A 14,076-nucleotide genomic window follows, 5' to 3' on the forward strand; every position below is an offset into this window, starting at 1 on the left:
ATTTTAACACATTACACTACATATCCATAATAATATATAATCAACAGAAGCACAATAAATTCAATGAGTACATACACATTCAGAAATCATAAGATTAATAAGAATGTCTTTAAAATGATTAAAAGGAATCAGTGTATCCAACTGAAGCTGTGACAGTAAATTATTCCATTTAAAAGGAGCGAAATAAACAAAAGCAAATTTCCCAACCTCCGTTTTAACAGCAGGGATATTTAGAGCCAGTGGGTTATATGATATTATATTATCATATCTAAGAGCCAGTGGGTTATATGAACCAGTTGGAAAGTTAAAAGATCTGAAGCTCACTAGGTTCGATAAGTAGAATGCTAGTTTTTTCAGTAGTGCCTTATAAATAAACAATATACAGTGTTGCTCCCTTCTTAGAGCCAGGGAAGTCCAACCAACATTGTGATAGAGATGCAGTGATGGGTCATGAACCCATCGCCAGTAATAAATCTAATAACAGAATGATAAATTGTATCAAGTGGTTTTAGGACCGAGGGACAAGCATGCATATAAATAATATCACCGTAATCTAAAACGGATAGAAATGTGGCATGCACTATCTGCCTTCTACAGTGCTGAGGAAGACAGGATTTATTTCTATAAAAGAATGCCAATATAGGCTTCAGCTTCTTTAAGAGTTCTGCTACATGTAATTTAAAAGACAATTTATTAATTTATTAACATTTAACAAACTTCCGGGAAAAACTGTAATAAAGGCATGAGGGTGTACTGTATGAGTGAATGCTTCAGAGCAGCAGCATGTACAGTAATGATAGAGCAACCAGAGAATGGATTTCTTTTTTTTTAAAGGCACAGTCAAACAGTGAGCAAAAGAAAAGGAGATCAGAGATAAACAGACAGAGAGACCGGTGGCCTTGTGTGGGCGGACAGAGAACTAGAAGGTTTCTCTTGATGTTTTTGTTTAAGGGCACTTTCATGATCTCTGAGGCTCGCTGGAGTTTCTCACTACAGACCCCCTTTTGCACTGAAACCACTCAAACACTGGGTCAGCGCACCGTTAGTGATGAAACGCAAAACATGGCTTCCAGGCTGAAGCGGCTATTGTTGCCATAGCGATGAGAGAGCCGGAGCCAGCTGAAAATCCCCTGAAAGAAGATGAGACAGTAAATATAATATTTCATCACTATGCTCTCTGCACATGCACAAACTCTGACAGGACGTCAACACACACTGTTGGTGTGTTTGTGTTTGTGTTGTTTCAGGTGAGATGGACGATAAGTATTGGAGGAGTGATCACGAATTTAAAACTTTTTGTCAGATATGTGTTCCAGTAAAAGCATCATGCTAGCTTGGCAATATTTTGCATCATTTCACGACTGTTTAGAAGCCTCGCTGTCTTGGTTTTTGGAAGTGACCATGTTTAGACCAGCTATTCTCAACCTTGGGGTCGGGACCCCAATTGGGGTCGCGAGATGATTTCTGGGGGTCGCCAAATCATTTTGGAAGTCAGCTCTGTCTCCACTGTGTTAAAGTGTTCATGTGTTAATGTGTTTTTGGTCACTTAATGTCTTTTTTTTGTCATTTTGTGTCTTTTTAGGTCATTTTGTGTCTTTTTTTTTATCATTTTGTGTCTTTTTTTTTATCATTTTGTGGTCATTTTGTTTCCTTTTTTGGTCATTTTGTTTCCTTTTTTGGTCATTTTCTGTCTTTTCTGGTCATTTTCTGTCTTTTTTGGTCATTTCTTTTCTGGGTGATCTGAACTGTGCGTGTGAGATTGTGTTCAGTGAGCGGGGGTCGCGGACAACATGCATGTTAAATTGGGGGTCGCGACTCAAAAAGGTTGAGAACTACTGGTTTAGACGATACGTTAGAGCTGAAGAGGAGCACGCTAAGCTAGCTAGCTAGCTAGCTTGGTTAGCACGGTGCACCCATGATTTAAAATGAACAGTTGACTCCTTACAGTGCCTTTTAGTACAACCAAACATTGAACAAGACATTTTTAGGTATCCAAAATGTCTATTTTCCTCTAAACGGGACCATAATTTACAAATAAACACCATGCTGTATTGAGTAAGACTTGAAATTAGTGATAGAGACCAAAAACTAATTTAGAAAATGTTTGATAAATCAAGTGATATGAAGGCTCATTTTGTTATAGACTACTATACAATCCGACTTTATTTTGAAACCAGTGGATTCTCCCCCTGCTGCTCATTAAATAGAACGAAACGGTTAAAAAGTACTTTTGCATTGACTTCCCCCTTCAGACCCTGTTGCTGCCACATTGTGAGACTTTGGACTTAAAATTCTTTGACCGTCAGAAATTTGATGCAACCCGTCTGTAGTTGACCAAAGTTCTTAATCTGTCTCCACTCTCAGTGTTTAACTTTGGACTGAAACAGCCCAGAAACACAGTACAAAGGTTCCTTGAGAAAGTAAGACATTTCCTATTTATGAAAAATTGAGAGTCATGGCTGAAATGTCTCTGGGCTGTCACATTCAGACTACTGTGTGTGGAGAAATGTATTTCTTTGTCTCCTATTATGGATTTTGATTGTATGATTTGACAGCGTGATTGCTGACTGAAAGAAGCCCTCTCGCTTTGATTCTGGTGGACTTCAACTAAAACATGACATTTAGCTTGATGTTTCACATTGCTGAGTGTTTTTTTGTTTGATTTTTCTGTTGAACTCGACAGATTCTCTGCTGGAGATGTGTGTGATATGTGAAACTCCAAGTCACTCTGCTTGACAAGAAAAAAAACCTGCCAGAATATGCCCCAGAAATCCAATCTGATTCACCACTAAACATAATTTAACGCTTTTAGATTTTATTCTCGGGTGCAATTTTACTGATAATACTTGTACCGAGTCTTATTTTAGTCTTGTTTATATCATATTGACACATCAGTGAACTTTGGGGTTTTTTTCCTGTTGGATTTGGGGGTTTGAGCAACAACATTATGTTAAATATAAACAAATATTTAGACACATAAGCTTCATTTGAGGTGCATCATCCATGCGCCTAATCAGATTAGTTCTTAGTCTGAATGCAAACTTAATTTGCACTCAATCACCATTTAAGTTGTGAACACAACAGAAGCAATAAAAAAAAACACATTTCCTGCTGTATTTTTGCTTCATGTTCAGGAACATCAGCTTGCGGTCTGGGAGGATTAGCATAGCAAAGCAAAATACAGCAAAACAGATAAACAAAGTAGCAAAAGAGGAATGTGCAGGCGTGGAAGGAAGCTCCTACACAGTGTTACTGAGCTCTGAGCAGTCGGATCATGTCTGTTGGAAGTAGTGCTGACCTGAGTTCAGAGTGCTGGAAGCAGGTGAAGCTGAGACGTAACCCTGGAGATGACTTCCTGTCTGATCCTGATGTTTTCCTGGGTCAGACTGAGCCTTATTTAATGCTTTCTACAGAAAAGAAACACACAATATAACCGCAAACAAGGACACACACAGGAGCATATTTTGACAGGGGAAAAAAACACACTTATAATTATTTGTATGAATAAATGACAGACAGACACGGCACAGGTGGAAACACACCATCAGTCTTCATGCTCAGTTTATGAATGCTGTTCATAGCTCACATTTTCAGACAACCGGTCATATCCATTCAGGGTGTAACCCGTATATATATCCCACCAGTACCAAATGTCAGTGATGGTGAAAAGTCATGCGTGTTCAGAGTAACAATAACGTCCACATCCATTTTCTCACCCGCTCTGCTCCAGTGGCAGTGGCGGTTCTAGACCAATTTAACTGTGGGGGCCAGTGTTTAATCAGAGGGGCACATTAGCACATTAAAAAATGGCAAAGATGATATTTAAGCATTCAAAATCTTTGAATGTCTTGAAAAAGACACAAAATGACCAAAAAAAGATACAAAATGACCAAAAAAGACACAAAATTACCAAAAAAGACACAAAATGAGAAGACAATAACAAAAAAAATCCACGAAGACATAAAAATGACCAAAAAAGACACAAAATGAGAAGAGAATAACAAAAAAAAATCCACCGAAGACATAAAAATGACAAAAAAAGACACAAAATGACCAAAAAAAGACACAAAATAACTAAAAAAAGACACATAAATGACACCAATGACAAAAAAGACACAAAATGACCAAAAAAGACCACTCATTATAAGATTTTAACACCATATTAAATGTGTTAATGATTTTGAAATGATTCATATAACTTTTTATACATTTAAAGATTTTTTTTTATACATTTAAAGATTAAATATGTATATTTATAAATAAGGATATGCCAATGATGGAGTCTGCGGGTGGACAGGGCAAACCATCCAAAACGAGTATACAAAGAGCAGTGGTGGGTTTTAAAATGAGTAACAAATCTCAGAGCTCCATGGTGCTTTGAGTTTGGACTGAAATGAAGCTTTTTATTTGACTTGTTCTCAATTGTTGCAGCTCTTCAGTGCTAATAACGAGTCAACAATTAGGACAGTATCAGGTTGATGACGTGAGTTTGACTCCTTGTCACGATGTGAGTGTGCAGACAGGTCGTATTTTTATTCAGGAGCCAGATGGGAAGTAAAAAAGAGGCTGAGCAACAGAAAAACAAGTGGCAGTTTTTTACTGATTAGATAAACCAAATCATACTCAGAGGAAATAAATCAGAACAAATTTAACTGCAGTGTGAATGTAGCCTCGGTAAAGTTTTTTTTTTTATTCAAATATGTTTTTCAGTATAGTATTCTTTACTCCGTTGTGTAATTGTCACAGATATAAACACTTAAAATCCCAACCTTGTCTCAAAACAACCCTTTAATTGGAATAGATGAAGCTCATGAAAAACACATTTGAGGGCAGAGCAGTGTGATTATAATTTTATCAAATAAGTTGCCGAAATACACTTGTTAACTGAATATGAGAATAAGATGTTAAAGCATAGTATATATAGATGTAATTAGATTATATTCAAAGAAAGTATAACACATGTTACCCGGGAATCTTATAAATTAAGTAATCCCACTAAATTGTGAGGGAAATATTTTATTCCGTGATTTATGGTTGCAGGAAAAAAAACTTATCCTGACAAGCTCTAATACATTTCAATTTAGGGTAATATTGCTGACGTAAAGACTCAAAATCAGGCATTTTTACTGCATCATTTTGTTGTATTACCAACATGAAAGACCTGCATTTTTTATAGCTCAAATAACAAACAAATATACTCGAATAATTCCTTTTTTGTAGTTTATTTTTAAGGAACAATATGGGTTAAAGTCGTATATATTGGGTGTAATGTGAACCAAATCTTTATTTTCACAACATTTTGATGAGATTAGGCGTTTTTATGAGGCTATATGGCCGAGCCCTCGCTGAACATTTTCCAATCATGCAGCAGTGTTGTAGATTATTGACTTCTCTCAACTTTGAAGCAGCCACTCTTGTTGTTTTTATTCCATCTCAGTGCAGAACGAAAATCAACTTGATTGTGCAATAAATGATCAGTTGGAGTAAAGTGCAGTACAGTGAATATATTCTGTTTTCTGTCTTCCTTAGTTAACTTCCTGCTGCAGGGTAATGCTGTTGGAAGCTTAGACTCTCAGTCTAAAAACCTTACTCATGGCTCAGTCTGGTGCTGATTAGATACTCTGGGGCGAATTAACAAATAATGGATTGCAATTACTGATAGCATCATAAGCTGTGCATCACTTGCAACCGATATCTGGCCTGTCATAAGGTCCGATTCACAAAATATATTGTTCTACTTATACAAAGTTTTGAAACAGAGCACAATTTGCCTCCTTTTTAAACATGATTTGTTGGTCATTTAACCCTTTATCAGGCAAAGAACTATATTTGGGAACTTCAGGTAATATTTCAAGAAAAAAGTTGCAAATTTACTAGATTAAAGTGGCAAATCTACGCGAAAAAGTTGCAGATTTACGAGAAAAAAGTGGGAAAAAAGCAACTCTTTCTCCCAGATTCACCACTTTAACCCTTAATAGGACACTCATTGAAATACTTGCAAATTCCAAATTTCAACCCTAGAGAATATTGGAGGATATTACATACTGCCAGAAAAAACATATGAAAATAATATTTTGAGAAAAAAGTTAACAAGATTAAAGTGGCAAATCTACTAGAAAAAATGCGTATATTTATGAGATTTAAAGTGGTGAATCTGTGAGAAAAAAGTTGTTTTTTTCCCACTTTTTTCTCGTAAATCTGCACCTTTTTTTGCGCATATTTGCCATTTTAAATCTCTTAAATCTGCAACTTTTTTTCTTGTAGATTTGCCACTTTAATCTAGTAAATTTGCAACTTTTTTCTCGAAATATTACCTGAAGTTACCAAATATAGTTCTTTGCCTGATAAAGGGTTAATAACCTCATTGTTTTTATTAATTTCTCATGTCAAAAATGAGATGAGAGCACCGTGCTGCCACTGAATCCCAAAATAAATTGACCTTATATTGGTCCTCATAAATGCTTTTAATTTACCACCAGTTTTCTGAAGACACTAATAGTTTCACTCTAACTGCGTGTGGCTGTTGGATTTTTATTTTTTTTTTCAATGAGGCTCATTTGCATAGAAAAGGGATGATTTTGCACCAAATATATGCATATTACCTCATTTAAATTTGTGCAATCGGAGCACAGAGACGCGATATGCCTGGCAGTGAGTTAAAACATTTTTAGTTTTTGCCTTATTTACACATGTTTTGTGCAAAAAAAAAACTTGCAAACCTTTACTGAATTGGCCCCTTTGATTCTAAAATGTGAAAGGCTTCCAAGCAAAATCAAACCCAGAAAACAGCCAATAACAAGACATGGATTCAGAGATACAGAGATACAGGACGTCCTGTTGCCAGACTAATAATTGGATAAGATTTTATGGCTCTGTTTCTGTCTCACTGCTTCACTTATTTCTCTCCCTGCGTGTTATCCATCTCCCTCTCCTCCACCTCACCAGAAGAAGTCATCCATCGCTCTGCCATGCCATCAGTGTTTCATTATCACCTGCCTCCTCTCCCTCTATCACCTGGCTAAAGATGGATGTTGGGGTCATCAACAGGAGACAGAGAGAGCCAGCTGAACCACCACAGTATCGCAGCTCTTCATCTTTATGGTGTTTAGTTCAGCAGCATCGTGTCACTGATAACTTTTTCCAACGCTCCGACGGCTCTCCTGCATAATCAAACTATAATTTCTCTTCCTTTTGTTGACTGCCTCAAAAACAGATGCCAGAACTCTTGAGCGAACATTGCATCAGTGTTTTGTTGGGCTTTCATTTAAGTTTTGTCTCAGTCGACTTTTTGTCACTTGTGGGAATGGAGACTTCGCATGCACAGCACTTCATACACTCACATGCAAACAATGACATCCTTTCTCTGCTGCAGTCTGCTGCAGGTGCAGTCGAGACTCACGGGAGACGGCAATGTATTTCCAAATAAAAAATATAAAATAATAAATGCAGGGAATGTGTTCAAGGCTATGAATGTGATCTTCTGCATGCCCAGGTGCAGCCTTAATGAGTACCCGTAAATATGCTGTCTCTGTTTCCAATGGCTCTTTGTGATGTTCCATGTCATCATTGAAAGACTAATGAGGAAGGAGAAGGAGGCGAGATAGTGTGTACTAGTTTAAGACTGTGTGTGTGAGAGAGAGTTTTTCAAAAAGTGAAACCAGAAACCAGGAGAGAACGATTGGAAGAATGAGAAAAAAAACAAGAGACAAAGTAAAAATAGTTTAAATATTCATGTTTTTTTGTCAGATGATTTATTCATGAGTGCCTGATATATTCAGTTATTTATAAACTGTTGTGTGTCACCACTGTTGACAGAAGTGTTGCTCTGTGTTCACGGAGGAAGTACACAATGTAAAATGGAACATGAAACAGCCAGCATGTGCTCAAATGATGTCACAGTAAGGGTTAGCTGTGACTGAATAGCTGTTAGGAAACAAAAGATAATTTGGTAATGTGTGTGCTCTGTGTGTCACTGCTTCCCCCAGCAGCTGCTGCGCTATGTATTCTCATCCATGTTTCTCTCCTGACTGCAGATTTTGACCCCAGCCTCAGCCTGATGACTGGCATTACCCCCATAAATCCCATGATGCCCGGCCTGGGCCTGGCCCCCCCGCCCCTCTCCCAGGATGCACCACTTGTCAAGGAGATCATCCACTGCAAGAGCTGCACGCTGTTTCCTCCCAACCCCAGTAAGTGTCTCAGAAAGCTATCTCCGCTGTTTAAACCCATATAAACATTGCAGAAACATTTTGGAGCTGACCTGCCGTCAGTGAGCCTGCAGCATGTTTTATTTATTGATGCAGGAGCGTGCATCATCTCCACCAAATCTATGCAGATCGTGTGTGACGGCGGAGAAGTATTCTTCCTTAATGTCACCTTTAATACCTTTTAGTGCCTTTAGCCAGCAGAGTGGAGCTGATTTGCATTCACGTTTCATCAGAGAGGGAAGACGGGAGGGGAGGGAATTAAAGAAGGTGTGTGTATGCACTTGTGTGATGTCTGTGAATGTATAATTGGAGGAGTGACCTCTGTGAGCTCATAACACAGTGCTGCTGTCTTCAATATGCCGGGCCACAGAGGTGATAGACTCTGTCCTCCTCTTAGCTCAGCTCTCCCTTATCTCCTCCTAATCTCTCCAGCTGCTCGCTCTACTGTACCTGTATATATACATAGCTCCCCTCTCCTCTATCATATACTGCATCTCCTCCTCCCACCTCCTGTTTAAGGGGTCAAACCCACTTAATTACCTGATCACCTCTGAGTCTTCCAGCTACTACTTCCAGGTCAGAAGGTCGCTGTCAGGCTCTCACTGTTACATATGTATATGGACAAACACACACTCTCTTTTGCACACACATACCTGGACAAACACACACTCTCTTTTGCACACATATACCTGGACAAACACACACTCTCTTTTGCACACACATACCTGGACAAACACACACTCTCGACAAACACACACTCTCTTTTGCACACACATGCCTGGACAAACATGCACTCTCTTTTGCACACACATACCTGGACAAACACACACTCTCTTTTGCACACACATACCTGGACAAACACACACTCTCCTTTGCACACACCTACCTGGACAAACACACACTCTCGACAAACACACACTCTCTTTTGCACACACATACCTGGACAAACACGCACTCTCTTTTGCACACACATACCTGGACAAACACACACTCTCTTTTGCACACACATACCTGGACAAACACACACTCTCCTTTGCACACACCTACCTGGACAAACACACACTCTCTTTTGCACACGCATACCTGGACAAACACACACTCTCTTTTGCACACACATACCTGGACAAACACACACTCTCTTTTGCACACACATACCTGGACAAACACACACTCTCTTTTGCACACACATACCTGGACAAACACACACTCTCTTTTGCACACACATACCTGGACAAACACACACTCTCTTTTGCACACACATACCTGGACAAACACACACTCTCTTTTGCACACACATACCTGGACAAACACACACTCTCTTCTGCACACACATACCTGGACAAACACACACTCTCTTTTGCACATACATACCTGGACAAACACACACTCTCTTTTGCACACACATACCTGGACAAACACACACTCTCTTTTGCACACACACATACCTGGACAAACACGCACTCTCTTTTGCGCACACATACCTGGACAAACACACACTCTCTTTTGCACACACATACCTGGACAAACACACACTCTCTTTTGCACACATATACCTGGACAAACACACACTCTCTTTTGCACACACACATACCTGGACAAACACACACTCTCTTTTGCACACACATACCTGGACAAACACACACTCTCTTTTGCACACACATACCTGGACAAACACACACTCTCTTTAGCACGCACACATACCTGGACAAACACACTGTCTTTTGCACACACATACCTGGACAAACACACACTCTCTTTTGCACACACATACCTGGACAAACACACACTCTCTTTTGCACACACATACCTGGACAAACACACACTCTCTTTAGCACGCACACATACCTGGACAAACACACTGTCTTTTGCACACACATACCTGGACAAACACACACTCTCTTTTGCACACACATACCTGGACAAACACACACTCTCTTTTGCACACACATACCTGGACAAACACACACTCTCTTTTGCACACACATACCTGGACAAACACACACTCTCTTTAGCACGCACACATACCTGGACAAACACACTGTCTTTTGCACACACATACCTGGACAAACACACACTCTCTTTTGCACACACATACCTGGACAAACACACACTCTCTTTTGCACACACATACCTGGACAAACACACACTCTCTTTTGCACACACACATACCTGGACAAACACGCACTCTCTTTTGCGCACACATACCTGGACAAACACACATTCTCTTTTGCACACACATACCTGGACAAACACACACTCTCTTTTGCACACATATACCTGGACAAACACACACTCTCTTTTGCACACACACATACCTGGACAAACACACATATATGCATCAGGGTCTAAAACAAAAACAGGCTTGAGGTTCAGGACGTCACAATATACAAATCAAAAAACACAACAGCAAATCAAAAAACACAACAACAAATGAGAAAACACAACAAATGAGAAAACACAACGACAAATCAAAAAACACAACAATTTGTCGTTGTGTTTTCTGATTTGTTGTTGTGTTTTTTGATTTGCTGTTGTGTTTTCTGATTTGTTGTTGTGTTTTTTGATTTGCTGTTGTGTTTTTTGATTTGTCGTTGTGTTTTCTGATTTGCCGTTGTGATTTGCACTTCAGGGCCACTGTAGGATTGTTATTAGAAAACATCACGGTTTCTTACAATGGTTTTCACAATTTTTAATCAGGGAATTTATTACACTATGGAATTAATTGATTTAATTTGCTAAATACATGTCAAAAAGAGAGAAAGAGAAAAATGATGATAGTAGCAGACAAAATAATACAAATTAAAATATTTTAGAAATGTAATAAAATATTTCAAATCAAGCTAATGAACTTTATTGGGCTGGACCTTAACATTTTACTTTTTAAATATTTGTTCATTTTGCATGATTGGTTCCAATTTTAGGATTTTAATATCCATTTTCTTTTTTTCCCCCAAGCTGTGGAATATACTTATATAATGATATATCTGATGCCTTTACTTAAAATGAAAGGCAGTGTAAGAGTCTTGCTGTCAGCAGCAACTTTGTGCCAAAATTATATATCTGTCTTTTACAACAACTCCCTAGTCATTTTGTAGATATCCAAAAAGCTCCCACACAGCCAATTTAAGATGCTTTTTGGGTGAATATGGGACTTGAATTTTCCCTCTGACGGTTTTACAGCTCCTCTCGATGCTTCACAAACCAGCACACATTTGTTGGGTGTCTCTCGTTAGAGGAGATCTCACCACACACTCAGACGCTGTGTACCCGGAGATTCATTTTAACAGGAAACAGAAATCAGGACACTATAGATATTGTAGCTTTTCACAATTCTGATGGATATGAAACCATGACCTAGTGTGAATGTGGTTTATTCATAGCTACAGTCCAGTTCCCTGAGTGCCATTATAGGTGATTCACGCACTGCAAAAAAAGAAAAGTTGGGTGAATTTAAAATTTCAAGGCAACAAACTTCGATAAAATTTAAAGTTGGACAATTAAACTAAATATTTTAAGTTCTGTTTTTGAGTTTGCTCAACTCTGAATTTCTCTGGCACAATTGTAACGCCGCTATGAAATGTCAGCTAATGTTGTGACCACAATTTTGAGTTAGCATTGATACGCTAATGGCTACTCTTGTAGCTGTAACAAGCAGCGCCGCTAGCATCAGTTAGCCGCTAGCATCAGTTAGCCGTTAGCATCAGTTAGCCGTTAGAATTAGTTAGCCGCTAGCTTTAGCTAATGACCGAATTTCACAACAAAGAAATAAGAGTTATCAGAACTATTGTCCCTTGTTGTGAACCCCAACTTAAAGATATAAGTAACAACAACTCACCAACTTGTTTTTGAGCAGACAACTGGCTTCCTTTGTTGCTAACTTACATTATTGCCCTAAATATCAATAATTTATATTTCCAAGTTTTACCAACTTAAATCACTGTTTTAGGCAAAAAAATACAAGTTGGCTTTTTTGCAGTGTGTTAATTGGGTTAATCTTTCCACCATGTTCTGAAAGGAATAAAAGGAGCATTTTTCCATCTGCAGCAGGAAGCAGCATGTGCTGACCGTACCAAATAGCAGGTCAAGGAAAGTTAAACAGCCAATCTTATATAAAATAGAGCAGCAGAGAGGCTCCGGTACACGGTGGGGGTTTGTAATGGCTCCCATGGGGGTCGTTGCCCCTGACAACAAGTCCAGCCTTTCTTAAATGCAGCTGGTATTTATGCCATAATGCAGCGGAAAAAATCTTATTTCATATTTCAATAGCAAGGCCTCTAAACAGGATTAGATAACATGGCAATATATGATGTGAGATAATTTCTCTATAGCATTTATACTGAGGGTATTTTGCCTTTAATATCTCTTTGTGGGGCCTTTGTGGGTAATGTTGCAAAAACATTATCAGGGCTGCTTGATGGTAATATGGGGTTTATGGTATTTTTCATCTCTGCGATGGATTCTCTTGATTTGTCAGATGTGCAATTTCCATCCCCATTTGGGTATTATCTATATGGAAACTTAACATCTTATAATTTGATATTAATGTCTCCCAAATAAGTACTTTTATGTTTAACTTCAAAGGGGGAAATCTTATAAAAGCTTCTTAAAAACAGAGGTCAGTTTTAAATCAGATATAAGAGTCTTAACTATGGAACTATCTTTCTCATTTGGCTCAAATTACATCCTGACTAAAGTCCCACAGAGCATATTCTAAAAGAGCTTAATCTATGTTTTATAAATGTTTTTTTTTTTTTTTAAGATATGATAATCCTTTATTAGTCCCACAGCGGGGGGATCTGCAGAACTACAGTAGTAATTAGAAGGTAATGTGCAATAACAAGAAGCATCAGACAAATAAATAAATGAAGCAAGATAAAATAAATAAGTAAACTGTAAAAAAAGTAAAACATTATAGGTAGACAGAACTAACAATTTAATTTACAGTATTCCACATTATAAAGTTTAATATACATTGATATATGACATGAGTGAACTGTCAGTTTTGGTTCTTGAATTCTCATAGGAGCAGTGTTGATTATAACGTCTGACAACAGCATGAATTATTATATATATATATATATATATATATATATATATATACTCATAATTTAACATAATGAAATAGAGCTACTTGGTTATGTTTAGGCATCAAAACTACTTCATTAAGTTTAGAAAAAAGATCAGAGTTTGGGTTTAAACAACCACTTTCATGTGTAGGTGATGTAGACCATGAAGTATTTACGTACAGAAGTTAATTTTATGTGTAAACTTTGGTTTCACAGGGGACACAAACAGCCGTCTCCGATATCAAAGTCTTGTGTTTGCAGACTTTCTCTGTCTTTATACTACGTTGGCATTTGTTTGGCACATTCACCTTTACAAATAAAGAAAAGTAACAACTTTTAACATATTGTTGTGTCATAAGTCGGATTGCAACTAGCAAGCAATGGCTAAATAAAAATGTATAAGAGGTATTTTTTCTGTCAACGGGACCAAAGTTAATGGTAGTTACTGGCAATAGCCCTTAAGTAAGTAAACTTAATTCCAATAATAATTCTACCTACATTTGCATAAAGCCTATTTGTCGCCTCCCATGTTGATAAGCGTGTTAAATCTCCCTTTAAGGTACATCATGAACAATTAACCACGGACAATCAGTAATACGCATTTTAATTGATTGACAGCGCTTATTATTGTGTGATATTATTAGTATTCCTGAATAAACAGACAAAAGAAACACCCTTAAAATAAAACTTTTCCTTCCCACTTGCATTCTGTAAATTATTAAACGTGATGCTAGCGTTCACTCCCTCTGGGAGGAACTTCCGTCAGAGGAAACTGTCTGTCTGGAGGCTTTTTCAAGGCAGTC

General features: G+C 38.0%; 1 protein-coding gene across 1 annotated transcript in view; it reads left to right on the top strand.

Annotated features, from left to right (window-relative positions):
* Positions 1-14,076, top strand: part of LOC131981619 (ecto-NOX disulfide-thiol exchanger 2-like) — a 331,480-nt gene that overhangs the window by 226,802 nt on the left and 90,602 nt on the right. The window contains exon 4 of the mRNA XM_059346003.1: positions 8,034-8,189. Within this exon, the coding sequence (XP_059201986.1) occupies positions 8,034-8,189 (156 nt within the window). The remainder of the gene's footprint in view (positions 1-8,033; positions 8,190-14,076) is intronic.

This window comes from Centropristis striata, chromosome 12 (assembly GCF_030273125.1).
Source record: "Centropristis striata isolate RG_2023a ecotype Rhode Island chromosome 12, C.striata_1.0, whole genome shotgun sequence".
Classification (NCBI taxonomy): Eukaryota; Metazoa; Chordata; class Actinopteri; order Perciformes; family Serranidae; genus Centropristis; species Centropristis striata.